The 27,880-nt window shown below is 43.4% G+C and overlaps 1 protein-coding gene across 1 annotated transcript; it reads left to right on the top strand.

Moving 5' to 3' along the window:
- Window positions 1-138: 138 nt before the first annotated feature.
- LOC309551666 (calmodulin-1) lies at window positions 139-27,880 on the top strand. Its single transcript, XM_082252346.1, has 6 exons — window positions 139-260; window positions 18,061-18,091; window positions 20,728-20,871; window positions 21,068-21,174; window positions 25,198-25,333; window positions 27,581-27,880. Exons 1-6 carry the CDS (start codon window positions 258-260, stop codon window positions 27,607-27,609), a joined length of 450 nt encoding a protein of 149 aa, XP_082108472.1. The 5' UTR covers window positions 139-257; the 3' UTR covers window positions 27,610-27,880.

Genomic DNA, 27,880 nt, shown 5'->3' with positions numbered 1-27,880 from the left:
GCCGTTTCCAGTTTCACCCGGCCCCGGGGACGAGAGAGAAAGGCGGCGGAGAGGATCCCGCGCTGAGGAGAGCCGCGCCATCGATTTCTCCCGGGGTGGGCGGAGCCAGCGCGGCGGCGGAGGGATGCGGGGCGGAGGGAGGTGTTTATGAGGAGCGGTTGGCGGCGGCTGGGAAAGTAGTCCGAGTCGAGCCTTCGAGGGGTGAGGTTGTGACTGCTGATCCTGCTGGAGCTGCGCGATACCTTCATCCATTCGACATGGTGAGTGACGACCACCCACCATACAGCCTGAGCCGGGGATATCCGCCTGGTCACCCCCCTCCTCCCCCGGAGGGCTCACTGACCTCGTAACCAATGGGGGCTCAGACCCCCCTCCGAGGGCGCCTGTCATCCGGGGATCTGACCGCAGGCACACCTTACGGCCATTGTCGTGTGCAGGTTGACGCACCATGAGCGAGCTGGTTGTCTAGGCGACCGTACAATCTCCTCTATGGTGCAAGGGCCAGCTTGTTAAGGTGTGTCCTCCTCTATGGGAACCTAAAGCTGACCATGTGCAATCTGATTGTATGATCTCCCCATTACAATGGCAGCTTGTATTAGATAATACCTTAAAAGCTGGTTGTATGCTTTCCAATTGTACGATCTCAGATCTATAGTGACCTATTTAATGTGTATGGCAGCTGGGAGGCCCCCATTGCATGACAGATCCAAATGATTGTACAATCAGATTGTATACAATCCAATTGTTAGACTTTTTTGACCCATTTCACTTGCATGTTAGAAAGTCCATTGCATGACGGATCGAATCACAGACTGCTATAGGCTGAGCGTACTTGGTACAATCTTAAGTTTATCAGATTGATAGCATTTCATTCATATGGAAGTAGGGGGGAGGCCCATTGCATGACAACTAAAGCTGGCCGTATACAATCCTTAGATCTGTGATGGGATGGGCCTCCCTGTGTTTGTATGGATTGCTATAGATTTCATAAATGGTAACACTATTGTACTTGGTATGCTCAGCCTAAAGCTGGCTGTATGTGATCAGATCTGTCATGCAATAGGCCTCCTTAATTACATGCACATACAATAGATTAAAATCTAAGATTGTATAGTGTGTGCATTTCCCTGATGCAACCCTTTTGTCTTCGATCGTACCACTCTTTATCTGTTGGCTGTGATAGTGATCTGGTGACTGGATACATCTTTATGTGTAACTTTACTGATTGGTTACCTCGTTGCGGTAAGCAGTGTTTGAGTACATTGTTGAATTGAGTGGTGGGTTGTATATAATGTTGAATTGTGGCGGCTGGATACAGGACTTGGCACATGTAGTATGACTAGAAATGATTCTACAGACCTGCAATGGGGTGACAGCCCTATGATTGGGCATTAAATGAATGGTATGTTGCTTGTATAGGGAGCTGGTTCCATTGCAGGACAGCTGTCTATCATAGTGACAGATGAGTAGATGACAGGTCCGTTTGGCAAGGGATTTTTGACCTATAGGTGATTGGCTAAAATAACATTGCTATGGGGAATACCGAATAAATGGTCTGTACATGTGTTCAGCTTGCAGATATTTGTAAGGCTAGGGGACATCTTTAATGGTCTGCATAGAAGACCAGTTAGTAAAAAGTACAGTCTAATCTGTCCTGACATGACTTTTTAGTAGGGGTTTTGGTCTAGTGAGGGTCTATTGACTTTTGATGATTAGTTAGGAGCGGTCATTGTGTTTGGGGATTAGTGATGTGTTCCTATTAGCTTTGGGGACTAATGGGGTGGGGGGGAGGGGGTTGCCTCTTTGCTTCTGCTAGGTTTGGAGGCTGATGGGAGCTTGCCCACTAGCTTTTCTGGGTGAGTACTAGTGGGGCTTGCCATCGGGTTTTGTTCTGGGTGAGTACTAGTGGGGCTTGCCATCGGGTTTTGTTCTGGGTGAGTACTAGTGGGGCTTACCATCGGGTTTTGTTCTGGTTGTGTACTAGTGGGGCTTATTGAGTTTGTGGACTAGGCAGTGTTAGTAAATCAACGAATACTGTCATTCATTCAGCATTACTAGGTGTAGCCCATAAAGAACAGGGCAGGAAGGTGTCTAGTTACCAGGGTTTGTTAAGGTTGAATAAAGCCAGGGCTTGCTGCATGCAGATCTCCTCCCACGCCCTGCCGGTGACTGACAGGCTCTTTGTAGCCTGAAGAGGCTCTAGAGTGGCTGTTACATAATCTGAAATAACCTGTTTAAAACTGGGTCGTGTAACCGGCGATGCTCTAGGATATCGGTGATTGTGGAGAGCCCTGAGCTGTCATTTTAGTTGGGATTTTCTTTGGCTCTTGAGGTAACTGCTGCGCTGTTGCTACAGCTCAAAATGTGCTCATTGATTGATTGTTAATATGTTCATAGTATTAGTATTTCTTGATGCAAGATTGCAGGAAGTCCTTTTCTTTTGTTTAGGTAAATGGCAAACAGCTTGTAGGATGGCCTGATTCGCATTTTTAATTTTAAAAAATAAATGATTGCAGGATTGGCATGCTATCCTGGCCAAAGTTCAGCAGGGAAGTTCAACAAGCTCCTTAGAGGGAGTTGGCCACAAGGCTTGTTAGAGGCAGTCATCTCCTCCCTAGATCAGGGTGGGTCCAGCCGCATTGTGCTGCAGTTTCCGGCAGGAAGGGTTTCAGTCCTGCCCATTTAGTCTTGGGTGTTGTAGCTTCCCCCTGGGACTGTGCTTCATGAAGTCTGAATCAAATTCTTTCCTTTCCTGATCCATTTTATGCTACAAGGCCAATTTTAATCCCTATAAGAACTGATTTTGTGCACTCTAGCTGTTAGGGCTTATAGCATGAAGTTTACAAAATATATGTGATGTTGTAGGGACATCCCGAGTGTATAAAATCTTGGAAGTCTGGTCATGTACTTTCCCAATAGAACCATTTGAACTTTTTTCAGATCTGTTGGGCATGCAGTCAAAAATTTCACCTGGATGCTGACACTTGGCAGCTAAAATGCAAATCAGTCTTCCCTTTTAATGTGGGCAATGGTATTGTGCATACCCAAGGCCTTGGCGACATCTGATGTGGAAGCAACTCCAAGAGGTCCACTTGAACAGGATTTATTCCAGATTTTAGTTTTTAGCTTTCCTGAGTAAAGGTACTCTAAGGACTTGGAAAGCTGAATAAAATGGCTGGTTTGTCATACAGAACCTGCACTGATAGTATGAGTTGCATTGTTGGTTTTACAGAACAAGCATACGGAAAGCTGGCTATTCTGACCTCTGTACATGTGTCACTGTCTCAAAATACTAATGGTCAAACTAGTATAATCAGATCACCTATGGCAACCTCTATTTTCAGTTCTGTTTTTGCTTTAAAGTGGATTTTTAGTCAAAGGCAGAATGTTTATTACAGAATAGACCATGCTAAGTGTCCTATATTGCAATATTGCCTTTCTATTCACGCTGTACTCTGAGCTGTGTGTTGGTGTACAGTTTCAGCATCTGCTGAGGTGACCAAACCCCTGCACCTGTGAGTCATCTCAGGCCAGCTAATCAAACAGCTGAAGATTGAAACCTGCAAGAATTTTGGCTGGAGATGTCAGTCGCCGGCAAGGAGCTCCTGCACACCACCTCACTGAAGTGGGAGTATAGTTTCCCTTGAGTAGTCGGAAGCATGTTTGATACCTAAAAGGACTGTTGGGGTTCCTGGAGTGGCCAGCTTTCTTAAAGCTGATGACAATAATTATAGCATCCAAAAGGCTGTTCCTTTGGGCTGGGTCCACACCTGTTTTTGTTTACATGCTTTAATTGAACACCTTTTTTAGGGTGCTATTAAAAAGGAATGTGATTCCAGGAAGACAGTGCATTACTCTGCATAAACGGACAAGTAACATTGTGGGAGCCTTTCCAGTTGGGGTCAGCTGTAGCAAGACTCTTAAGCTCTGGGGAACCAACAAAGTTGGTGTTTTTCATCAGTTGCAGTTCTGTATGGCTGTATTTTGACTACAGGTACTCTGTATTGAGCTCTTGATACCACTTGTTTCTCAGTTGGCTGCCTGGTCAAGTAGATAACATTGCCTACTACCAAGACCTCCAAGATTACTAGTTTACAGCACACCAGCCTATCATTGAGGGATGATACAGTACCTACCATGTGTTACCATAAAGTAGCCATGTTATGTTTTTACATACATGGCATAGATAGCCAAAACATGGACTTATTGATTTATTGTACTTTAGTTCTCACAAACGGGACAGTTTGCAGATGGAATCACATTTGGTACCTGTAACAATGAACTCGTGATGTAGGATGCCAGTCACCCAGAACAAGCATTCTGCAGCTGGAACCAGAGCAATGTCAGAGCTCATGGTCTGCATACTTCATGCATGTGTTCTTGACACTAGATTCCATTTGGTGTAAAATTGAAGGCTTGCTGACTTTGTTCTGGGATCTTCCCCTGGCTTCAATTTAGAATATTGCTGACCTAGGCCATTCCCCTGATGGAAATTGACCATTCTTTTTGTGTATAGAAGGAAAATAATTGGTAGTTGGACAGGTGGTCTTTGGTTCTCGAGGTATAGCATGGGATTGGGAGTAGCAAGAGTCTTGCCAGTGAAGTGGCCTACAGTAGTCTATTCTAGTCATGTGAAGGTTTACAAGGTGTTTGTTTCTCTAGCAATATGATAGAGCAAGGTACCCATTAAGTGATACCAACCATTCTGCTGAAGTATACATCTTTCTAACGTCTGGTGCTTCCCCCCCCCCCTTCATATTTCGATTTAATGACATTGAGTGTCTGTGCTTCTGTATGCAATGCAGGGTTTTGATGCTCTGATGTTTTAGAAAGCTACCTGCTTCAGTACTTCCCCCTCCCCCAAGGAGCTATTCACTCTGAGCACTAGGTTGGGTGGAGTTGGACAAATATTGTCTTGCTAAGTGGCTTTAAAACCACCTTATGTAACATTATCATGTGATGAGCCTCTGATTGAATGAAATAAATCAAATGCAGTGAATGAAAAGGTGGGGATTGAAGGGCTAGATGTCAAGCCTTGAAATGATGTGGCTTCAGATTTGCTGAAGCTTATAATGCACTCTGAGAAGCCTGGATATACAGAGAACTTGGGGTTGGCACTTGGCAGTCTTTAATTTTTTTTTTTTTTTTGTACAGGTAGGGGAACCTGTACAACTGAGGCTGGAGGTTGGATGTTAAGACTAACCTGGTCGATATTTGGCTAAGCAAATGAGCCATCTGCATTTAAAGGAACTCTGAAATCATTGGGGGTGTGAATTGGAGTAACCACCTGAAGCCAGCAGGCATTGAGAGCAAACTGGTCCCAGGATAACTGGGAGCCATTGACAACCTATCCCTAGGACTTTATCATAGACTGGGATAAGCAAAGTAAATGGAGCTCCATAGCATCCACTTGCTTGCCTTTTCTTTGGTCTAGAATGTTACTTTGGAATTTGGCTCCTGTAGGGCATCATGCCTTGCACATTGTTTCAGACTGGTTAATAGTCAACGGTGGCTTAGGCTTTTTTTTTTTTTTTTTTTTCCCCCCAACTGCATTGCTGGAGTGAAAGATGTCTTGTATGCCAGCATACACTGCACTGGAAGCACACAAATGCACCCTATCTGTAAACTTCACCCCACTGAATGTGGGCTAACCAGTGACAGACATGCTGATGCAGTACTGGTATTTAAAATACATGGGGGGACTATGGAGCTACCTCAACTGATTTAACATTTCTTCTGTCTTATGACATTGTGCAGAGGTATTGTCAGACTGTAACTGGCTCTCTGCTCTGCCCATCCAGCACTCATTGGAGTGCCAGGCTGTGGGAGCGGTTGGCTCAGGCTCTCAGCAATGTGGAGCCAGGACAGTTGGGCATCTGGACAGATTCCAGCTGATGTCACTTGGCTAGTCCAGACTCTGGAGAGGTCACTGGAGTGCTTCTCCTTTAACCACTTCCTGACCTTGCTATAGCCCAAATCGGTTAAAGCGAGGGCGTCCTCCCAGAACCATACACCAGCACGCTCTGTGATCACCATATCCTATGGACACAGCTGATTGCAGTAAGGGCATATCACAGTGGCCCTTTACCATGTGATCAGCTGTATCCAATCACAGCTGATCACATGTAAGCAAACTTTTGCTAGTTATTGACATTCCTTTACTCGCGTAAGGAAAGGAGAGCCGGTAACTGGCAATTCTGATAAGGGACACTTTACGCTGATAATCAGTGCAGCCTAATCAGTGCCCATCAGTAAAGGAAATTACTTATTTGCTAAATTTTATAACCGAAACTGACTTCTTATAGCAAAAATGCCAGTGTTGATTAAATGGCACCAAGCTCTAGCTGTATCAAAATAGTTCAAGGCAAACCTTTCTCTGTGTGCATATAGATGTGTAAATCACTTTCACATGATCTGTTCTCTCCAAACCCCTTATGCAGCTGAGGTGGGGGAGGAGAAACAGCAGGGCACTGATCTCAGTGAATGGCTGTGCAGGAGGGTCAGCACAAGACTTGGCCATTGAGGCAGGCTGTTCACCTAGAATGGTCAGTTAAAGGAGAGCAGGACTAGCGGGATCATCGGGTATATCACACAAGGGAAGAAATGGAATGGAAAGAACAGTTTGTTTTTACACAAGTACATGGTACATCAAGAATATGATCTTGTTTTCTTTAAACCCAAAAGCAAATCTTTTATTGCAGCTTAATAAATCTTAGATGTGGTGCATGCATTAGCTTGCTTTTTTTGTCTTGTTAGTAAGTCTTTCAACAGAAGTTCTGCAAGTGTATCGTAGGGTCAAGACCTAACCATTTATCCCAGACAGGAGTGCTTACAAGGATTAGCTTTTATTTATTCATATAAAATCTTTATCCCAAAATAAACTGCTGTAACTGGGAGTGTGAGATGGACTTTGGGTTGTTGGTGTATCTAAATCTACTAGTCCATTTTAATCTCCCCCCCCCCCCCCCCCCCCCCCCAGACTGAAAATGCATGCAGCTGTCCAAATGTGCCTATTCGTCCAGAGTGGGGCACTCTAATGTGTTACTGGTCAGATCACAGGTGCAGCCACCATATCTAAAGCTTGGTGTCAAGCTGCGGTATATTGCTTTTTGTTTTAGGTTTAATACCATGTTTGGACTCATCCAGTTGTGCTGCTTTACAGTTGGCTCTGGCTCCAGATCTTATTTGTACATTAGTCAATTTAATGTCTTCCCTGAACTGTTAATTTAGGCAAGCCATGGGATACCTGTCAGTTGCTTGTGTTCTTAAAGCGGAGTTCCAGCCTTTTCACTCACCTGTCCAGCGATGCGGCCGCCCAAAGCCTCGATCCTCCCCCTCTGGTCTCGGCGGCGCCGGCATCACTGCTATGGGCACCCAGCTGTGACAGTTTGCAGCTTCACAGCCAGGTACCCACTGCGCATGCGCGAGTCGCGCTGCGCGTCTTGATTGGCCGGCAATCTTCTGGGACCTCTGACATGTCCCAGAAGATTGCAGGGGGGGAGAGGAGAACTTCCGTTCAGGGCGCTCCGAGCGGGAGTGGGTACCTGTCAAAACTAGGTACCCTCTCCCCCCCCCCCAAAAAAAAATGACATGCCAAATGTGGCATGTCAGGGGGTTAGAATACCTAAAGCGGAAGTTCCACTTTTGGGTGGAACTCCGCTTTAACTAACTGTAAAGCCATCAAATGGCTGGTGTCATAACTGATCACATGTGCCGCTCCCTGGCAACTGTAGATCAGAGGCTAAAACTGTAGCTTCTTTGGCTGTTAAGGTTTAGATTTCACTAATGTAATGGCTGTACGTTGCATAACACTCAAGCTGCAGGCAGATACGGTCTTCTAACCTGTGTAAAGCGATAATAGCTGCTGTCTCAACCTGCTACAATGTTGACTCTTGTGAGAAGTCTGGCCTATGGTGCTAGTGTTCGGACACTTTGTCACTTAACGCCAGGTAATGAACGCTCTAGTCAAGGGAAATCAATAAACTGCTTTAAACTGAGCTAGCAAAAGTGCAATGTCTTATTAGACTGCGGGTAGACGATTTGATAATGAAGGCTCCTAGTACATGGCTGTGTCTGAGAAGCCAGAATTTGGGGAATGGCTAAAACTCCTCTCCGGTTTTCTTCACTTTCAGACACAACAAAGTGAGGTGTAAGGTGACCATCATGGTAGAGGTGTGACTTTGCTGCTTGTATTATAGTCTTCAGTAAAGATCAGTGAGCAGCACAATATTAATCATGCAAATCTGGGGGGGGGGGGGGGGCTGATTTGGTTTGGCAGCATTGCTTTGGGTCTCTTTAGAATTGAGGCTGTACTTACTGCCTACAAGGTTACACTTTTAGATGCATTTACACACATTTTTGCTGTCTGTCAAATGCTTTTCCTGAATGCAATTCTGCGTTCAGGAGAGGAGCATTAACTGCCTCTAGTCTAAATAAACACAGCTGCTCCTAAAACTCTTGAAAGTTTATGCATGGGGCATGAAAGTTGAGCCCTCAGTCACACCGAAGCTTTTGAAATCCTGCATGATTTCAAAGGGTCTGCTCAGTGTGTCATTTACAGATGTCAATTTGAATGGTTTTATAGGCACAAATGGGTGCGACCTGTAACTTTTTCTGTTTTGAGCTGACAAGTCACGCTGATGTGAACAGGGCTATAGACTTTCCTGCTCCTAAACGCATGTGTAGGGAATTCACCAATGTGCATGAGGCCTAAGGCAGTGGGCAGTAGAGGCTGGGCATCTGCAGACTTCCAACTTGGAAGACAGTGGAGCTGGGTAAAAAATAAAACGGCATTATTGCCAAGAACAGAATGCAAAAGCAGAAAGGACTAGGGAGGATGGAATTCACCTCAAAATGGATCACATTTTAATTTGTGTAGATTTGTGCTGTAGTCCCAAAGTATCTCAGGCAACATAACTGCTGAATTTTGAGCCTGTTTGAAGATTGCCACGGCCAGTCTTGCACCAAAGCTAGCCGCCTCTGACACCAGATTTATTTGCAGGTATTCAACAGTCTTGTGTGGGAAGCTTTTTTTCTTTTTCTTTTGCGCTCTTTCTATCAATTGAACAGAACAAACATAATTCATTGAGACCAAAATGGCTATACCATACTACTAGCACAAACACATTAAAGGTGGAATGCTTCCTATACTGTAGGGGCAGCTACAGGTGGTAATTCTGTTAGAGAAAGCTTTGCAGTGGGTAGTGCCTCTACTCAAGGATTATCCAGTCACACTGGAATAGACTAAATATTCTAAACTGGGTCATGTCGGCTACTCTCCCTGAATAACTTGTATAATGGGATTGCCTGTTTTGAATGGACTAAAATAGGCCTTTTCTTAGTGGTCAGTGAATGTAGTCTGATTTGTATGACACTGCTAGAATTTGGTTGTGAAAGCTGCAGCTGAGGAAAGTTGTGGACATATAAACCCCCCTCTTGCCTGCTGTGTACTCCAGATTGTGACACTCACACTGCAAGATCTTGTCTCCAGTCTAGCAACAAAGACTTGAAACACTTTCCAAAAACCTGGGGTTGTCTGTAGATGAAAGTAAACTATGCAGCTTTGACTGAAGTGGCAGAATGCCCTTGCTATAGAGTAGGCCTTGCATTTCTTCCAGAGATGGCATCATTCTATCCTGCCGCCTTGCTAGGATGGTAAGATGTTTCCAGCTCATTCAAACCCCTTTGTGTGCGCTGTCCTCTTCCAGTAGTGCTGCTATGGAAGAGATGGTGGACATGTGCAGCGGTTAGAAACATCACTCCTGTGATGGTGTGCAGTAACAGCTGGTAGTCTATAGGCAACCTCCAAGTCAGGACTGGATGCCATCTGAGTTTCTCAGGCTTTGGGAGGTACATAAATGATGTACACCTATAGTAAGGGCATTATTTAAACTTAGTCAAGCTGCTGTTTTAGCTACAGATGCCCTTTATCTGCATAGGCAGTTTTTGGTAACTAAGCTAGAACTAACCCTTTGATATTTTAACATTTCTATGTCAATTTAAAGCGGAGTTCCGGCCTATTTTGCAACTTTAGTGATTCCTGGAGTGCTCGTTATGCAACACTTGGCCATTTTCAATTGTTTTTTTGGGGGTCCCTTACCTTTCAGGGCATTTTTGATTGTACTCGTCGGGCCCCCCCCCCCCTCTGTGGCTGCTGACATCACTTCCACCTGGAGGCTGGAATTGGGAAGAACTCCCAGAACACTCCCTGGAATCAGGAAGGACACAGCAGCTTCAGATGCCAACATCCAAGATGGCCACGCTCAGACAGCATTTTTAAAAGTAAGATTGTGACTAAAATCCAATACTATACACCTTGTAAGTATGAGAATAGCTGTTCTGTTAAGGGCGGTGGATTCGTTTTTATAGGGGTATTTGAAGCCAGAACTCAGCTTAAGCACTACTTTGTAAACATCTAAAATGTTTTAAGGTATCCAAAAGATCTGAGGTTGCCATTGGATGTGATGGCAGTAGCCCCAGCAGATTTTGCAGTCACTCAACTGACAGGCTCCCCCTTAGTGTGTCCTAGCACCTGCATGGAGGGGAGGGTATGATCTTGGGAAGATGGCTGTGCTAATTGGTTTGCCTGGAGTATTAACGTAAAGACACATTTTTTGGAACCCTAAACACTACAAGTAGACAAAAGTTGATTTGTGTTAACTGTATTTAGTTAATGACGGGGCTTTTTAACTTTTTAAATTGAAAGTGGTGATGAAAGCTTTATTAAAAAAATGTAAACTTGCTCTGTGCAGAGCTGCCCTGATCCTGAAGTCTGCATTCTATGGGAGCACTCATGCAGGCTTGCTCTGGAGTTGTCCTGTCTGCATCTATTGACAGGGCAGCTTACCCCTGCTCCTTTGTCACAGGATTTGTTTGACAGCGGCAGGAGCAATGACTACCACTGCAATCAGTCTGCCCAGTGAGGAGGTAGAGAGCTGCTGCTCTCATGCATTGCTGGGTAGAGATCAGGCTCAGGTAGGAAGCGGAGGCTGGGGGGGATCCTGCAGCACAAGTTTTTTTGTGTTTTTTTTCCCTTTAATGTATAGAATGCATTAAGGTATAAACTTGGAGTGAAAGTAAATTCTCCTAATTTCATCCAAGGAAGCTGCCATCTTGACCTGTTTGATCTGAAACTACCATGATGCTGCACATGTGATCAGTTAGGACACCAGCCATTGGATGGCTTGACAGTTTGGTTGAGAGCACCACCAATATGAGTTACATTTCTGGCACATGAAAGAAATGTAACTTTTAAATCTATGGGTTTCCCAACCCCCTTAAGGATTTGGCGCCCATTCACATGACTGGCTTTGGAGACATCTGTATGGCTTCATTCACAGAGGTCTATTGAAGTCATACCCAAAATTGCTAAAAGTAGTCAATGTACTTTTTCAGCTAGGTGCGGCAACACAAAGTCAGCGTTGCACCGATTGAACAGTGCCATTGCTGGCAATAGGATGTGAGTTGTCATGAAAGTTGACATGTCAAATGACAATTTGCTCCAATGTGAACAGAGGGAGGGTCAGAGCTACTTTAAGCACTATTAAACCTAGGCCTCGTGTGTTGCTACTTGTACTACAGCTAGGCCAGCTGATACTGACTGGAGCAGATAAAACAAAATCTAGGAACCAGAAGAAATGTTAACCTAAGGATGCTCAGTTGAGCAGAAGAGATTGTGTCAAAGGTGTTTGGACAGGGCTTTTAGTCCTGCCCTACAGTCAAATGTGACAAGCCAGAAGGCACGCATACAGCGCTGCCTATTCTTTGCTAGGGAAGGCAATGGTTATCACAGTATGACTAAACTAGGATGTGAGTTGCAGTGCAAGGTCATTGTAGAGGGGGCGGGGGGGTAGAAAGTCTTGGACTCCTTACATGGTGCTTGTGTGAGTGTTTTTAACACAAAGCCTCTCGTATTTTTAACATGAGAATAAATGAATGCAGGAAACGCCACACAATTGCATTCCTGAAATCTTCCATTCTGTTCTGGCTTATTTTAACTGGACCCTCTGATTTGCCCAAGAAGCTGCAATCTTGTCCTTGGTTAGATCCACAGCTTCCATGGTGCTGCGCATGTGACTAGCTATGACACCAGCAATTGAGTGCTTGAAGCTTGGTTGAGTAGACATGAACTAACTGGCAGTTGAGCCAGTTATTACCAGAGACATGCCCTGAATGTAGCCTACACTATGCAGAATTTGGTAGGCAGTAAGACTGTTGCGAACATTTCTGTATTTGATTTTAAGGAAGTATAACCTTTGGCTTTTTGGAGAGACAGTTGCATTTAGAAATGGTCAACAAGGTAGAACTATAGGCAAACTGTTATTTTGGATGGGGTAAGAAGGTTATAACCCCAGCCAGTTATTGCCCTCGGTGTCCCCATGGGGAGATTTACCTTCAGTTGTGTCACAGGAAGGTGAGTGAATCCCTGGTCATCACCAGGACTAGTGTTCTCACTGGTAGATTTCCATTCTATTACTATTGTGGGGACGACCAAGGGGTTTGGTTTGACACACACACTTACTTTATAGATAACTGCAAAGAGGATGGATCTCCCAAATCTATCATTCAACCAAAACATTTTTTAAATTGGGTGGATGTTGCATTTTTCAAGTTCTGCACTGAGCACAAGCGGCAAAATGGGAGTTCTGGTCATCGTTTTACCTATGACTAAGTCTCCCTGTCAAGTGGGATGGCAGTTACTGATACTCGGTATTAAAGCAAAGCTGTTTTTGATTAACTTGAGCCAACTTGTATTTTTTCTCTGGGGCAGAACTTCTACTTCAAAAGATTTGCAGCAGTTTTTTTATTTTCTACAGAGGTCTCCTAAATGGGAGGGTCTATCAATTTACTTTGTGGGTGGGGGGTTGGATTGGAGGTACAGCCAAAGCTTGTTTGGCTGTGGATCACAGGAGTGCGGTTCGTCTTCAAGTGGTCCAGGCTAGGGCGTCATCACAATATAGTTGGGATCCACACACAGGGTGTCATCATGACCATAGAGTTGGGATCCACCCACAGGGCGTGACTACGTCACTGAGAGCCTGAGCCGGCTGCTCCTGCCCAGTGAGTAAGGGGGCAGAGCTACTGATGGACAGTCAGCCGCTCACTGAGCTGTGAGAACTGAGCAATCGGCGGTGTTCGATCGCTCTGTTGGGAGATGGATGCAGCATCCACCTAGGTAGGTATGGATCTAAAAAAAAAATTGTACATCTTTTTAATGGACTTGCTGTAAAATTTAACTAAAGGCAAAACTTTTCGTTTTTTGGACAGTGGAGATGGATTAGAACACCTGTTTTGTTTGTTGCAGTCTGTGTCCCAGACTGGTGAGACTGAAGAGGGTTTAAACTTTTTTTTTTTTTTTTTTTTTTGTCCTGTATACCATTATTAAAGTGCAAGTAAGAATTCAAAAAATTTTTTTTTTTTTTGAGGGGGAAATCTTCCAGTGGGGGCACTAGTTCTGGTGATCAGGAGTCCCCAAGGAATTCCCTTTAAGTATTTCTAAACCCAGCAGCCTGCATTCACTAGATCTGGTCTCCAACAGTACAAAACACAGAAATGCTATTCTTTTAGTAAGTAACCACTAAATAACTTTTTCTCCAGCAGAATCAGTCTTGTGATACTGGTTAAAGCTTTTAGAAATTTTCATTCTGACTTTCCTATGAGGCTGCAGGGCCTCTGCCTAAACAGTGCTGATTGGCCCAGTGATGATCATACACTCCAAGAAGAAAAACTAGCAAACCTACACACCAAACTGAGCATGTGCAGAGTGACTCCAAAGGCTCTGTTCCATCAGGAGACGGATTGGGGACTGGAAGGGGAGTATAAGAAGACTGTATCAAACAGCCTTTTTACACAATGCAGAGGATTAATACCTTAGGTTCCACAGTACAGTACACATAAAAGGCATGCTTTACTGCATATACAGACTGCTTTTTACTGTTGTATAAGTTTAGTAACACTTACATTTGCAGGGATTTCCTCTTGCTTCCTGTTTGGCTATGGGAAAGTAAGTGAAGGAACATCTCTGCACTGAGACACAGGTGGTTAGAACTCTTGCTTGCTCTATCAAAAAAATGTAAAGTGATTGTCATAACCCAAGTATCCAAATTGACCAATGCTGTAAAGGAGTATCAGTTCTTCTTATAGGAATAGTTTGGGTCGTTAAAACAGTTCAACTGTACATCTAATTGAGGCCTATGTGCTGCGTTGTTAAACAGAAAGCGCAGCCCCCATAGCGACACGTAAATTATTGACCCCTCACATTCAGTGCTCTGTGGAAGTGTTCACTCCCTTAGGGTTTCCCCATTAATGGCCAGCCCATTTTTTTCTGCATTAACAGACAATTGTGAGGTTGTGCAACGCTGTACCCAAATAAAATTGATGTCCTTTTCCCCACAAATGGAGCTTTTATCACCTGTGCGTGTGTGTTTTTTTTTTTTTTTTTTTTTTTGTGGGACTGCGGGGAACAGATCGAATACCTAACAACTTTTGACGGGATCAGTGACATTACTACTGTAATCGGTGCTAAAAAAATGCTCAGTTACTGTACTGACGGGGTAGGAGTTAACACAAGTGGTTTCTAGGGGGTGCTTTCTTTCTATCTGTGTGGGGGTGGGACTTGTGGAATGAACACAGGGACCTGTGTTCCTAAATGGGAGGAACACAGGAACCCTGTGTTCATTGCTGTTAGAACAGCAGTCTGCAGTGTTTACAACAGCAGACCGCTGTTCTCTCTCCATGGGGAGCGATCACTGCTGCAGGCCCTGCAGATCAACCTCTATAATTTGGTTATTTTTTTGCTCTTTACAACAAACTTGGGATGGTGGTAAATGCTTTGCAAGCTATTGCTGACAGGCCAGACATGCAGCTCAGGGTGCCAGGAAGCCAATCGTTCATGGGAGGGGGTTGGTCTCCTCTTCCCCCCCCCCATGCTCCCATGCTTGAGCAGAGTCTGAGGATAAGCCGCTTCTTTGGGGGAGCAGTATTGGCTCTCCTGCTGCCCATGCCGCATTGCTGCCAAGCTTGCCTTTCTCTTCGCCCCCCCAGAGGCCACCTGCATGGTGTGGGATGACATCGGGCCTCGGCAGAGGGTGACCCGGCAGAATGTAACCTCCAGCTGACGGTACTCTTAGCTGGAGGTTTCTGTTGGAGGATGGAGCACGGGAGCTGCTTGGGCTGTGTTCCAGTGCCCGCACTGACATGCAGAGCCGGTACTCCGAAAGTTTACTGTGGGGTGGAGAAGAGGCAGGTAGATTTGCTTTAGTCTTATGTACTATGATAAAGCCCTGCGTACCAGAAACTTGCCATTCTACTGTATGGTACACAGCTGAACTCTGGTACTTCATGATCAGAAACTCACCAGAGCAAGGCATAGGCACCCCGGTGGGATACATGTAGGCAGGAAGTGGCTGCAAAGAGACAACAGAAGATCTGCAGCACTGAGCTACTACTTTCATCCTATTTTATATTGAAGTGTCAAGGCTTACTTTAGATGTGCAGTTGTATGGTAATGTGCAGTAGACATGTTTTTGCCACCCTTAAGCTGCAATAGGCAGCAGATGAGGGTTTTACATGCCAGTCACAATGCATTTGGCATTTAGTGTAATGTAATGCATTTAGTGTAGTGTCATTCTTGTTTCTGGCCAGTCCATAAACTTTGACATAATGGTGTTACGTTAGTGTTATTGACTGGCCGCTCTGCGGTAAGTTAGGGGTGCAAATTACTTGTCTTACCCCTCGCGCTGACGACCTATGCTAAACTGGCTCCTAGATTCAAAGCAAATTATTCAAGCCCTGTACTGGTTGGTGAAATAGGCTTGCCTTCTATTGTAGGTTCTTGCACTTTTATGTTCAAAACTAAAAGTTATCATGCAAATTGTACACATAAGCAGGATTTACGTCAGCGAACACGTCACATGTGATGGCTTATCTGATGGAAAAGAAGTTTGAAATTTAAGATTGTTCACACATTTTAACAGGATCCTACCACAGTGTGCACAATTCTGTTAAATTGCTTTGTAGTTTGGCTTTGCTGAAATGTAGGTGAACCAATTTCAGCCTTTGTTTTCTCTCTGCTAGGGAGCTTTCATTTGCATTGAATTGTCATCAGAACAGGAATAAAAGGCATCTTGCTATTTTTATATTCAGTTGCTGCTTGGCCAGTAACACGACTTATCCTAGGCTTAGTGACTAACCTTGGGAGTTGAACACCAGTTCACACTATTGCTCTAACTACTTAATGGGTGTTTTTTTTTTTTTCCCTCTCCATTTTCTTTTGGTATAGCTTAGTACACCTCTTAAAATAACTGCTGCCTGCTTGCTTATAAATCAGTTACTATTGTGGCATGTTTGATCTCAAGAGCCATCAAATGGCTGCTGTCAGTTGATGACATGTGCAGCACCATGCCAACTACAGATAAGATGCAAAGATGGCAGCTTCCTTGGTTGTTGGGAGGGATTTTGCTTTTAGTTTCTTAAGGAAACTTTTCGTTAAGTTTTTATACTTGCCTGTTCTGTGCCATAGCTTTGCAGAGTGCCCCCCCCCCCAAATTCTCTCTGGGGTCCCCCGCCAGTGATCGGCAGATGTGGTGTCTCTCTCCTAAACTGGGCTCTGTGCCTGGACCATGTGGCTTGACCCAAATGCCCACCAGGATTTGAAAGCGGTATTGGTCTTTTTGAACGCTGCTTGAAATGTCCTTATTACTTTGACAAGGATTGGCTTTATGTGGTGGTGGGGGTTCACTTTAAGCTTATTTTATGGTTTCTTGGTCTAAATTTTAGTGCATGATGATACACACAAATTTAAAGGGTTTCTTTAGATGGCTCCTGTACAGAGGTCAGCATGGTCCTTGACCATGAATAGGATAATCTGATATAATCTGCTCATTGCATTACAAGCCTCAGCGACTGCTGTTTAGCTGCTGCATCGCTCACTAAGGTAGTGTTTTCTGTTTGCTGCCAGTTAGTTCATAAGGTGAAAACTGAAGAAACCAAATGCTACATTAAGTAGAATTGAGACTTCATTTTATTTTTTTGTACTTTTGGTTAGCATGGAGATGGGATTAGGACAGTTCTTTTTCTATTGCTGTCTGTGCCCCTCCTTAAGGAGTTTCACCTTTTTTCCTGTTATTGAAAGTAAAATCCCAGAAAAGAGTGGAAATCTTCCAATGGGGCACTAGTTCTGGTGACCAGGAGATCCCTAAGGGATTCACTTGCAGGGATTTCCTCACTTCTGTCTGGCTATTGGAAATGAAGTGAAGGGCCATCTCTGCAATAGGATATAGGTAGCAAAAATATTCGAACAGTTATAACCCTCCTATGCTCTAGGCTAAACTTCCATTTTTGTATAGAGGATTTAGTTTGACTTATTTTTGGCCATGGAATTCGAATGGCTTCCTTTACAGGGTTTGGCATCTTGTTTTGCTTACTAGATGGTTAACAAGGAGTAAGCCAAAGATCTTTTGGCTGTAGATCTTATGAGTGTAGTTCATTCTCCATTCCTGTGACCCATTTTTAGTAGACAGTGGGCTGAAGCCTGCTAGTGTCACAGCCAGTCCAGGCTCAGGCAAGATCCATTAATTCAGGATCTGCCAGCACCCAGCTCTCCACTGAGAGCCTGAGCTGGCTGCTCCCGCCCTTCCCAGGACTTCAGAGAGCAAGGAGGGGGTGGAGCAGTGAGCTGGGAGAACCAAGCGATCTGCAGGGTTCAATCAGTTCAGTGTTGGAGGCGCCAGGGGACAGATGCTGCATCCACTAAAGTATGTATCTAAAAAAAAAAAAAAAAAAACTTTTTTTATTTGAATCTTCCTCTGGCAGTGAAGTACTTAAAAATGGTGGTTTTGAACTTTTATGAACTTTTTAACTTTTATTAACCTATGTACAATACGTTTTAGTTATAGGAAATAGCTGGTTGTAGGATTAGACTTGTGGAATCTAGTCAGGCTGACTTTACCACTGGACTGTCACTTTGCAGGTGACTTTTTTTTTTTTTTGGCTTGTTGCGTCCCCCTCTGAATTTACAGTATACTGCTTAGACACCTCTAACACTTTGTCTTTGTTTTTCAGGCTGATCAACTGACAGAAGAGCAGATTGCAGGTAGGTTTCTAAACTTTCCTAACACTTGTTTTACAGCTAGCCTATTCCATTGCTCACATCTTGCATTTGGGAGCCCAGCCAGCAGTCACTTCCTGGTGACTCACAGCCAGCTCTCACATGTGCGCTCTGGAGATGGCCCTGATGCTTCCTTGAAGGATGCACATACTAAGGGTTGGGTCATCCTCAACTAGGTGAGGAATTGTGAGAAAATGCCTGCTGAAAAGGCTGCTCCCCACCCAAATGCAACAAGGGGTATGGCTAGGATCATTGTATATTGTAATTGAGTGAAGGTCTGCTTTTAGGGCTTGACTGCGTTGTATGCTGCAGAGTACAGTGCTGGTTAGAACATCAGCTTTTCTTACCCCCCTCCCCCCCCCCCCCTGATTGTCACAAAATACATTCTATTTAGGTTTACCAAAGCTCATTGGCGTACACTACAATGAAGAAAATACTTCATTGCACATACCATTGCAAATGGTGTGACAGAACAAATGGGCCATAAGGAAGTCTGTAGTATGGCCAAGTTCTTGGTCCTACTTCCTGTAGGTTACAGGCATGCACTTAGTTCTACTCACGTGACCATGTTCAGCTAACAGAAGACCCATTTAAATCTATTCAAAACGTACATGAGTTTGCCTTTATGATGGTGCCTATTCATGTCCAGTGCATTGCCCTAAACCAGGAAAAACAGTCTTACCACTCAATTAAACTACAAATCCCACAATCAGTATTTCATGGGACCTGTAGTGGTAAAGTGCCAGATTACCCCCTGCCCAAATTGGGATACAGAACCATTTAGTTGTCGGCACGAGTTTGTATAGATTGCTGGGAACAGCAGCTCATAAGTGAAGCCAGCCTTGGGGTATTGTAATTCTAGGCACCCTTGACAACTTTGCTTTAGAGCTAGGTCACCACTGGAATCAAATTTGCATTGCCTTGATTGGGACTTGACCAACCCCAGACGCCCGGTTGCCATGGCAACTAGAATTTTAACCTGGGCTGCAGCTTGAATGCCCTCTTGCTATGTATGCTGGGCTCCACTTGTTGATCTACAGGCCTTGCATAGCGGGTGCTGCTGGGGAGGGAGTAGAGTGGACTCCTAGCTTTTGACCTAGAAATGAAGTGTCCTTTCCAGGTTCCCGTTGCCAGTTTCCCCGGCTATTAAGGCTGGGAAAGAACATTCCATTCAGTGTAGCAGAGGAGACGTGCAGGGCCTTTTAGGAGGGTTGGGAACTTTTTTACTTTATAAAATTACTCAAGCACAACTCTAACCTGTCCCCCCCCCCCCCCAAAAAAAAAGAGGCCCTCGCATATTTGCACATAGTGTTCCTAGATCTGAAAGCATCAATTACGATACACATGTTGCACATCAGTACGCATGCTGGAATGAGGGCAATAAAATTCTAGCACCAGACTTTCATAACAAGCGCCTATGGAAAATATAGGGTACTGACATGTTGGGTATCCATTCTGTGCAGGCACAGCTTTTATATTTTAACCCAAAAATTGGGTTATTTTTTACGTTTGCGTGATATTGCCTGACCAAAAAAAAAAAAAAAATTGGAACTACTGCGATTTTTTTTTTTTTTTTTTTTTTTTTTTTTTTTATTTTTTTATTTTTTTTTCCCCCTAGGGTGTCTTCCTTCAGAATATATCGAATGCTGGGGGGTGGCGGTTTGTGTGCAAAAATGGTTGTGAAAGGGTTAAATGTTTACCTTCAGGAACATTGTGTGTGTTTTGTGTGTCTCCTAACTTTTTTTAGCTGGCTCCTAGATTCAAAGCAAGTCTGCAAGCCCTGCTCTTGACCATGTGGAACCCTAGGTGCTGGTCATGCATGGATCCTTGACAGCAACCCCAATAAGATTAAAGCTCCCCCTGTAATTCAGCTGGCATTTTGGCAGTTGAAGTTCTTTGAATATGGACCATGCTTAATCTTGAATATATTGACATGCTGTACACTTCCTGGGCATAGAATCCATGGGGACCCCATAGATTGAAGACTAATATGGATACTTACAGGCACTAGAAGGAACTCAAACTGTTGCTTTCTTGCCTAAAGTAGAGCAAGGGAACACTGGTGTTGCTTGACGGGAGTTTTACAATGCCAAGTTCCTGTTGGCCTGAAATTTTAAATTATACACAGCTAATTTTAGGGAACTTTTTTGTAAAGTGCCACTTTAGCATTGTCAGATCTGCCTTGTCACTCTAGCCAGAGCTTTTGGTTTCTTGGCCATCTGTTGCTGTGTTCAGGATTCTTCAGCTGCCTTAATTGACTGGGCAAAGGGTGACCCAACTCCGAGACATCTGCAGATGTTGGGATAAACTTCTGTACGAGTGCCTGGATTTTACACTGAGCTTTGCATGCAGCTATTTGTATGCAATTCATAAACATCAGGCAGATTTTATGGCAGAAGGAAAATGGGTATTTTCCACCATAACTGTGTCTGTCAGTAACTTGATGCTACTTAAACGGCTTAGGCGAGGTGACTACCTAAATTGAGTGCTTATTGGATGTATGCAATGTAACTTCTGCTTATCTGTAGCAATTGGTGTAAAATTAAGGAGTCTTCATACTTTTGTGTAGTTCACTGATGTGGCTATATGCATTTTTTTAACACATGGTTTTCTGTTTCTAGAATTCAAAGAAGCCTTCTCACTATTTGACAAGGATGGTGATGGCACTATTACAACAAAGGAGCTGGGCACAGTGATGAGGTCGCTTGGACAGAACCCAACAGAGGCAGAGCTGCAGGACATGATCAATGAAGTAGATGCAGATGGTAAGTCCTGTACAAAGGCAAAATCGAATGAGGACTTGGCAACAGAGGGGGCAATCTAACTAAGATCTACAGGATGTAATCCAGTTGTGAGTGTGGCTTTCACAAAATTGATGTCATTGACTTGCACTGGCTCTCAATTTATGCTATTCTGGTGAACATTTGAACGAAGGCTTATACAGGTCTTGTCTCTTTGCAGGCAATGGAACAATTGACTTCCCTGAATTCTTGACTATGATGGCAAGGAAAATGAAAGACACAGACAGTGAAGAGGAAATCAGAGAAGCATTCCGTGTGTTTGACAAGGTAATGTCTTGTCTTTAACATTGCACTCTAAGCAATTGTATGACGTCCAAGCTATCTGCTGTGGGTGTCAATGTATCTTGACACCCTGAAACAGATGAAAAAACTGCATTTGCCAGGATGTTAACACCCATGCCATGTTCAGGTGAAGAGAAATGGTCCTGCACCGTTTTGGGGTATGCAATTTAAGCCATACAAAAATGTGGCTGAAATCGCACCACAGTCGTTGCATGTGATCCACACAGAAATGCAGTGTGACTTCTGTGCAAATCGCATGTGGTTTTACCCCTCATGTGAACCTAGCTTTAAAGGAGTTATGAAACACTGGTAGATCCACAAAATTGCCACTATTTGCTCACAGTAAGGTTGAGTCTCCTTCAGCAAAGACTGGTTCACAGAACTGTGGCTGCATTCTGGGCAATCAAGTAAAACCGTTCTGAAGTTTATAGGGTTTCTCCCATCGTATGTGATGTGGGAATGAATTTAGGGATATTTGAATTCGCTACATTTGAAGATCAAGCTTTTCAGCTAAAGCGGTGGGTTGGGACAATAACATTGCTAGTTGAGGTGAACAAAATATGGCTGTGAGCACCTGACTAGTTTCACTCCAGGGTGCCACTACAGCTGAGCGCATATCCACTTCTAAAGAATGAACCACTGCACACTAGTTGTGGCAGAATAGTCCATGCTATTGATTGGATTGGTACATATCCAAGTTTAAACACTGATTAATCTTAATGAGCGTTCATGGTTGCCTTTGTGAATTTCAGGACCATTGAACCAGGTGTGTGTGTGGTTTGTGGGACTATATGTAGACCTTAAAGCAGTATGCATTAGGAATGTACAAAGTGTAGACAAGGTCTGTGTCTTTCCAGCTTGACGTTAAGCACAGTTGCTGGACCAGCACTCACTTTGGTTTACTGTAATGAAAAGGGCATCCAAGAGGCGCTGGGACTTTGTGTTAAGTACAGGCAGTCCCACAGGTTACAAACATCTGATTTGCAAACAGGAGACAACAGGAAGTGAGAAGTCTAGCCCTAGAAAGGGAAATTCAGCCTGTAAGTTATGATGGGGAGAAGGTGTCTTCACTGAAGCTTTAGCACTAATCCTTGTTTCCACAGCCCAAAATTATCAAAATACAGTTGTAGGGAAAAAGTGAGGTGAAATCTTCAGACCAAAGGTACAAACAGCAAAACAAATGGTACAGTTTTATTATCCCTTCCTTATGCTATCCAAAAAAACTTTCTTTTGGCTGGCGCTAAAATTTAAAAATGTACCTGTTCCGACTTGCCAACAGACTCGAACTAATAGTCTCTCTTGTTCGTAGCCTGGGGACCACCTGTAGAGGGCAAAAACATTAAACAGCTGTCTGGCTCAGGTTAGGCTGCTCACAACAGACAAGGCTACCCCTCCAGTGGGCACTCCAGAAACTTCCCAAAAAAGTGCATATATGTGGAAAGTGCCAGGTCTGACACTCCCATATAAACTTTGTTTTACTCAGTCTGGCAACATTGATTTCAATGAACTTGCCCCTAACCTTGCATGTAAAAGAAAGTACACCGGTTGCACACTTGAGGAAATATTTAGTAGAATATGCAGGTCAGTTCAGTCTACATATTTGTACAGATCTGACAAGTTTGGCAAATTGGAAATGTAACAATGCATGAGCTAAGGCTTCCTTCAGATCAGGAATATTGACAATCTGCACTGTGTTCAGGTAGAAGCATTTCTTTTGGTCCTGTGAAGTGGTGGTTTTTTGTTCTAGGTCTGGCTTTACACAAGGAAAGACTTTAGGCTGGTTTAACTAGGGCAGAAACCACTAATCCATTATGAAAATGGTTAACTATTTTCAGCAATTTTTAGTTGGCCTGCATACAGAATGCATTTTTTACATTGCAGGAAATAAAGTTCAGTACATCATCCATACACATCAATAAGTGCCTGAACTTGTGAATGTGAGGAGCAATGCCTCATGGGACATGTAGTCCTGGGAAGGAAGTGAGTGGGTCTGAAGGCAGAGGTTTGTTTTTACTTGCTATACGGGCACTCTATACTATACTTTGCAACTTGCTATTGGGGCACTCTGAAGGCAGGAGTCAGTGGGGGACCCCAGAAGAGGACAGAGCAGGTAAGTATAATATACATGTTTAAAGACTCTGCAGGGAAGATCAGCATCTGAACCCTGAGAAGGTGGAGGCTGATAGACTGGAGGTAATATAGGGCATTAAAATTACATTTCAGGTAAACTCTTACCAGTATTGTGCATTTAAAATGATCCTATCCATGGAAAGCTCAGCTCTTACTACTAGTATAAGATTTGTCTGCCTCCTAGTTAAATGCCCAAATATCCTACGTCTGGGCGCATTTATTATGATTAAGTAATATAATATTCACTGTTTCACAGTATAATTGAAACTCTTATATTAGCGATTTTATCTGCTCTTGTACAATAAAAGGGCTATATATATATATATATATATATATATTTTTTTTTTTTTTTTTTAATCCCCCCCCCCCCCCCCCTCCATTATGACAGGTGATACAAAAAAAAGCATGTTTCTACTAACTGTCTTAGGCCTGGATCACGCATGCATTTTTAGGTGCTTTTTGCAGAAACTCTACAGTTCATTTAACATGATTTCCTATAGCACATGTTCACTTTTTTTTTTTTTTTTCTCTCAGCCACTGCCTATTTTCAACACAAAGCAGTTTTTTGCTTCAGTCAACTTCAATGGAGAAGCTGTAGAAAAGCATGTAGTGCCTTTGTGCAGCGACTTGCCTTTTTCTTTTTCTTTTTTTTCTTATCTGCCCAACAATGAATTGGCTAAAGAGAAAAATGCAAACCCAAAAAAGCATTTCATAAACGGATCAAAAGCAAACTTCATAGGTGTGAACCAAGCCTTAAGCTGGCCATACAGTTTATTTTTTTATTTTTTTCCTCAGACCATAATATTCCTAGGAACAATCTGTAAATTTGCTGAATGAATGTCTAAACAATTTACCTTCAGTTTTAAAATTACTGTCATTTCTGAACAAAAACCACATATACCTTTTTGACCAAGACGTTTTCTAGTCTGCTCCTTTAATTTTCCCGTCACTGTGGTCGAAAATGAATGTCCTTTTGTGCCCAACTAAGTTCTTAAATTATAAATTTGAAGGAAGACCTTTTTTGTATGGCCAGCATAAGTGACAGCAGACGCAGGAAGCTTATCAAGGAACCGGTCTATGACCAGGGAGTATGGCATACAAAATATATTAAAGTTCTGACAATCGGCGCATATATAGTCTATTTACCAGATTCAACCTCTAATGGTATATACAGTATCTCTTCTGGTGTTTGCAGTGGAGTAGAGATTTTGCTCCCTAACCATATAGTTTATATGTACCACTGCATATAGATATTTAAGAATAAATTGCCTTAACTTTGCATATTAACGAAATTATACACCACGCTATATTTTTTTTTTTTTTTCTTGGATTATGAAAATCATTAGTTGCAGCCCTAGGCTTAACACTTAATGGGGCCTCATGCACATTCATTCAGTCACTGTAAAACCTTGCACTGGTGATCAGCAGATTGTGGGTTTAACGTTGGGCTCCTGCAGATTGTGGGTGTACATGTCTGCCCATACCTAGAATGGGCAAGCAGTTGCTGAATGACTGGAAGCATTAATAAAACTACCTAGAGCACGCATCGGCACACTGGTAGTTTGAGAGCTACCCCACCCCCCCCTCCCCTGCAGTACTGTGGTGAATGAATGATTGTGTTGCTCAGATCCCCAGCCTGCTGTCGCAATTTCGGGGAGGCTGTGGGACCTGGAACATGTTACTTGTTCAACCCTAAACATGTTACCAAAGGTGACCTTATCCTAAACTTGTGCATCCTCCAAGAGCTAATAAAGTTTTTTTGGGGATTGAGAAGGCAGCAGCTCATTATGAGGAAACACATTTGCTTATAACCATTCATTATTCAGCCATGCACTATCTTTTGCTGAAGACATGACATAAACTGTTTTCTGTTTCTAGGATGGTAATGGCTACATTAGTGCTGCTGAGCTCCGTCATGTTATGACAAATCTCGGTGAGAAGTTAACGGATGAAGAGGTTGATGAAATGATCAGGGAAGCAGATATTGATGGAGATGGTCAAGTAAATTACGAAGGTAGGTTGCTTTGTGATTATTCTTTGAACAAGTGGACTTTGCTTACATAAGGTATTGGGAAGTTGAGCCTCGTTAATACCGGTTGCCACTTGTATGCAGTTCCTGGCAGAGAAGCTATTCCAAAACTGTGAGGCCCGCCTTGTACAAATCAATGGCCTGCTCTGCTGCTGTTTGCATGTAACCATGCAGTAGGGCCTCTGAATGTCCCTGGACTTTTTTTTTTTTTTTTTTTCCTTTTCTAGAGCTGTCTGCTTTGGCTGCAGCTCCCAATCCAGTTTGCATCTGGACACAGCAGCACTAAAGGCTCAACTATACAACCATAATTGCCTGACCTGAAGCTTTAAAGGGATTGTAAAGACCCTTCTATTAGGAAAAAGTGTATACCTGCCTGCTCTGTGCACTAGAATTACACAGAGCAGCCCCAAACCTCTGCTGGGTCAGCTACAAGCACTTCCTGCTCCTTTTTCATGTCTGTCCCATAGCAAGCTACTTGCAGTGGAGGCAGAAGTGCAGGCCGTGTCCACAGCATGGCTTGGCCCTGCCCCTCGCCACTGTTTGATTGCAGCAGAAGCCAGTGCCTCCTATCAATCTGCCCTATGAGACTAGGCAGAGTTGTGCTGCTGTAGATGGGCATAGTACTGGCTCAATACAGGACTTGGTAGTGAAGAGGGAAAGTTATTGGCTAGTGAGATGATTTTTACCATATTGCATTAACGCAAAAATACTAACTTTGAAACCACTTAACGGCCTCTCCAGTAGAAGTCCTCTTTTTAAGTGTTACTTTTTGTGGGATTTGGTTGGGCAGACCACTGAATTAAGTCAGTTCCAATTTGTTCCTACTGCAGCATAGACCATAAATACCAATGTACTATGGCTAGAATGGAGCACATGTAGCTAGAGAACACTGGAGCAAATACTTAGTCACTGCTGGAGGAGGAACAAAGCTGGGTTAGATTGTGTGAACATGGACTACTCTGGTCAATCTGCTTCTCCCTGCAGTGGGGAGGGGTGGCTTAAGGCCTTGTTTGAAAGCTAAACTTTAGCAAGTCAAAATCTGTGCTGGTCTATAGCTCATAAGTTGACAATCACTGCTTTTATAGGGTGCTTCAAATGCAGCCCCTGACATGCTAAAGGACCACGCATAATTTTCAATCTATGTAATGCTTTGAGAGGATTGTCAAAACTGCCGCCCTAATAAAGGAAATTGGTGTCAGTGTGGACATGCTACATTGGTGGCTGGGGATAAAACGATACAAAAATAAAACCTGTTACATGGGGCTAGTAGAGATCAATGCTGTTAACCCTATTGGTGTTCCCACTTCAGACTACGAGGTCCATTGGCTGCACGTGGCCTCTGGGCAGCAGGTTGGGCACCAGGGCTCGAAGCATACTTATTTTTGCCCAAAAAAAAAAAATCTTTTTTTTTACTATAAAAAGATGCATAAAGTCACTCAAGTTGATTTGCCTTGAAAATATGGGACTCGGACTGTGGCAGGCACTATAATCTCTGCATCCAAAGCATGGCAGTCACACTAGTCACATAAGCTCAGTATATAGTAGGCTTTGTGCACTGAGCTTGTACAGCTGAATGAGAAGTAAATCTGACACTTGAGACAGGATGTACTTTTGAATGGAAACTTTTGTTTAGCTATTTACACCAGAATACCTCACAGGAAAAACTTAGCCTTAATGTTTTTAGGTGTTTAGAAATCTTAATTCAGCCTTCTGAGCTGACAGAGGCTCGCTGTACTTAACTATACAATGTTGGTGCTGTGATCTCCCTGCTCAGCTATTGTAGTCAGACAGGGGGACCACCATGCACTCTGAGTATGCCAGTCAGGTGGCTGCAAGCCCTCATCAGAAGCTGTTTTTCCAGCATGCCCATTCAACAAAAGCCAGATGTTCATCCAGCTTCTGTTGGACAGGCTGCTGTAAACACTGACCCAATGTCATCCAATTTCTGTTTACTGTAAACCTCTACCAGGCTTAAGATTTCAGAGATCCTAATGAGACTGTCAGATGTCTGTCCTCTGATCTAAACTTATTTTCAGAGATGCCATCACTCTAGGTAATTGTGACCCCCCAATATAGCCAGGAAAATCCTGAAGTGTTTGGGAGTTCAAAAACTTGAAATGCTGTTGGATAATGTAGCTAGTGGTGGGTTCTTTATTGGCTGGTCAAATAACCACTTTTGAATAATTGCTGAGTTTTCACATTGACTGACTAGTGTTTTTGTTTCTCTTGCAGAGTTTGTACAAATGATGACGGCAAAGTGAAGACTGTACAGAATGTGTTAAATTTCTTGTACAAAGATGTTTATTTGCCTTTCTTTGTTTGTAACTTATCTGTAAAATGTTCCCCCTTTACTGTCAGATTGCATGTATAGTAATTTTAGAATTCCAAACATGTTTCCCATACTGTCACTGTCTTTTTCTTTACATCTTACTCTTTTTGGTTTCCATGAAAAGTTGATAAAGTAACAAATGCTGCATGTGGCTTACTCTGGATTTTTCTCAAAGCCCTTTGTGCACATGGAAGAGCTGGATG

The sequence above is a fragment of the Pelophylax lessonae genome (genome assembly GCF_965119305.1).
Source record: "Pelophylax lessonae genome assembly, chromosome: 3".
In the NCBI taxonomy this organism is placed as follows: Eukaryota; Metazoa; Chordata; class Amphibia; order Anura; family Ranidae; genus Pelophylax; species Pelophylax lessonae.
This window is presented reverse-complemented; position numbering and strand designations above follow the sequence as displayed.

Bases quoted from the DNA above. Each gene is read 5' to 3' on its own strand.
- LOC309551666 (XM_082252346.1), top strand. The intron at 18,092-20,727 runs GTAGGTTTCTAA...TTCTGTTTCTAG, and splicing joins GACAGAAGAGCAGATTGCAG to AATTCAAAGAAGCCTTCTCA. The intron at 21,175-25,197 runs GTAATGTCTTGT...TTCTGTTTCTAG, and splicing joins CATTCCGTGTGTTTGACAAG to GATGGTAATGGCTACATTAG.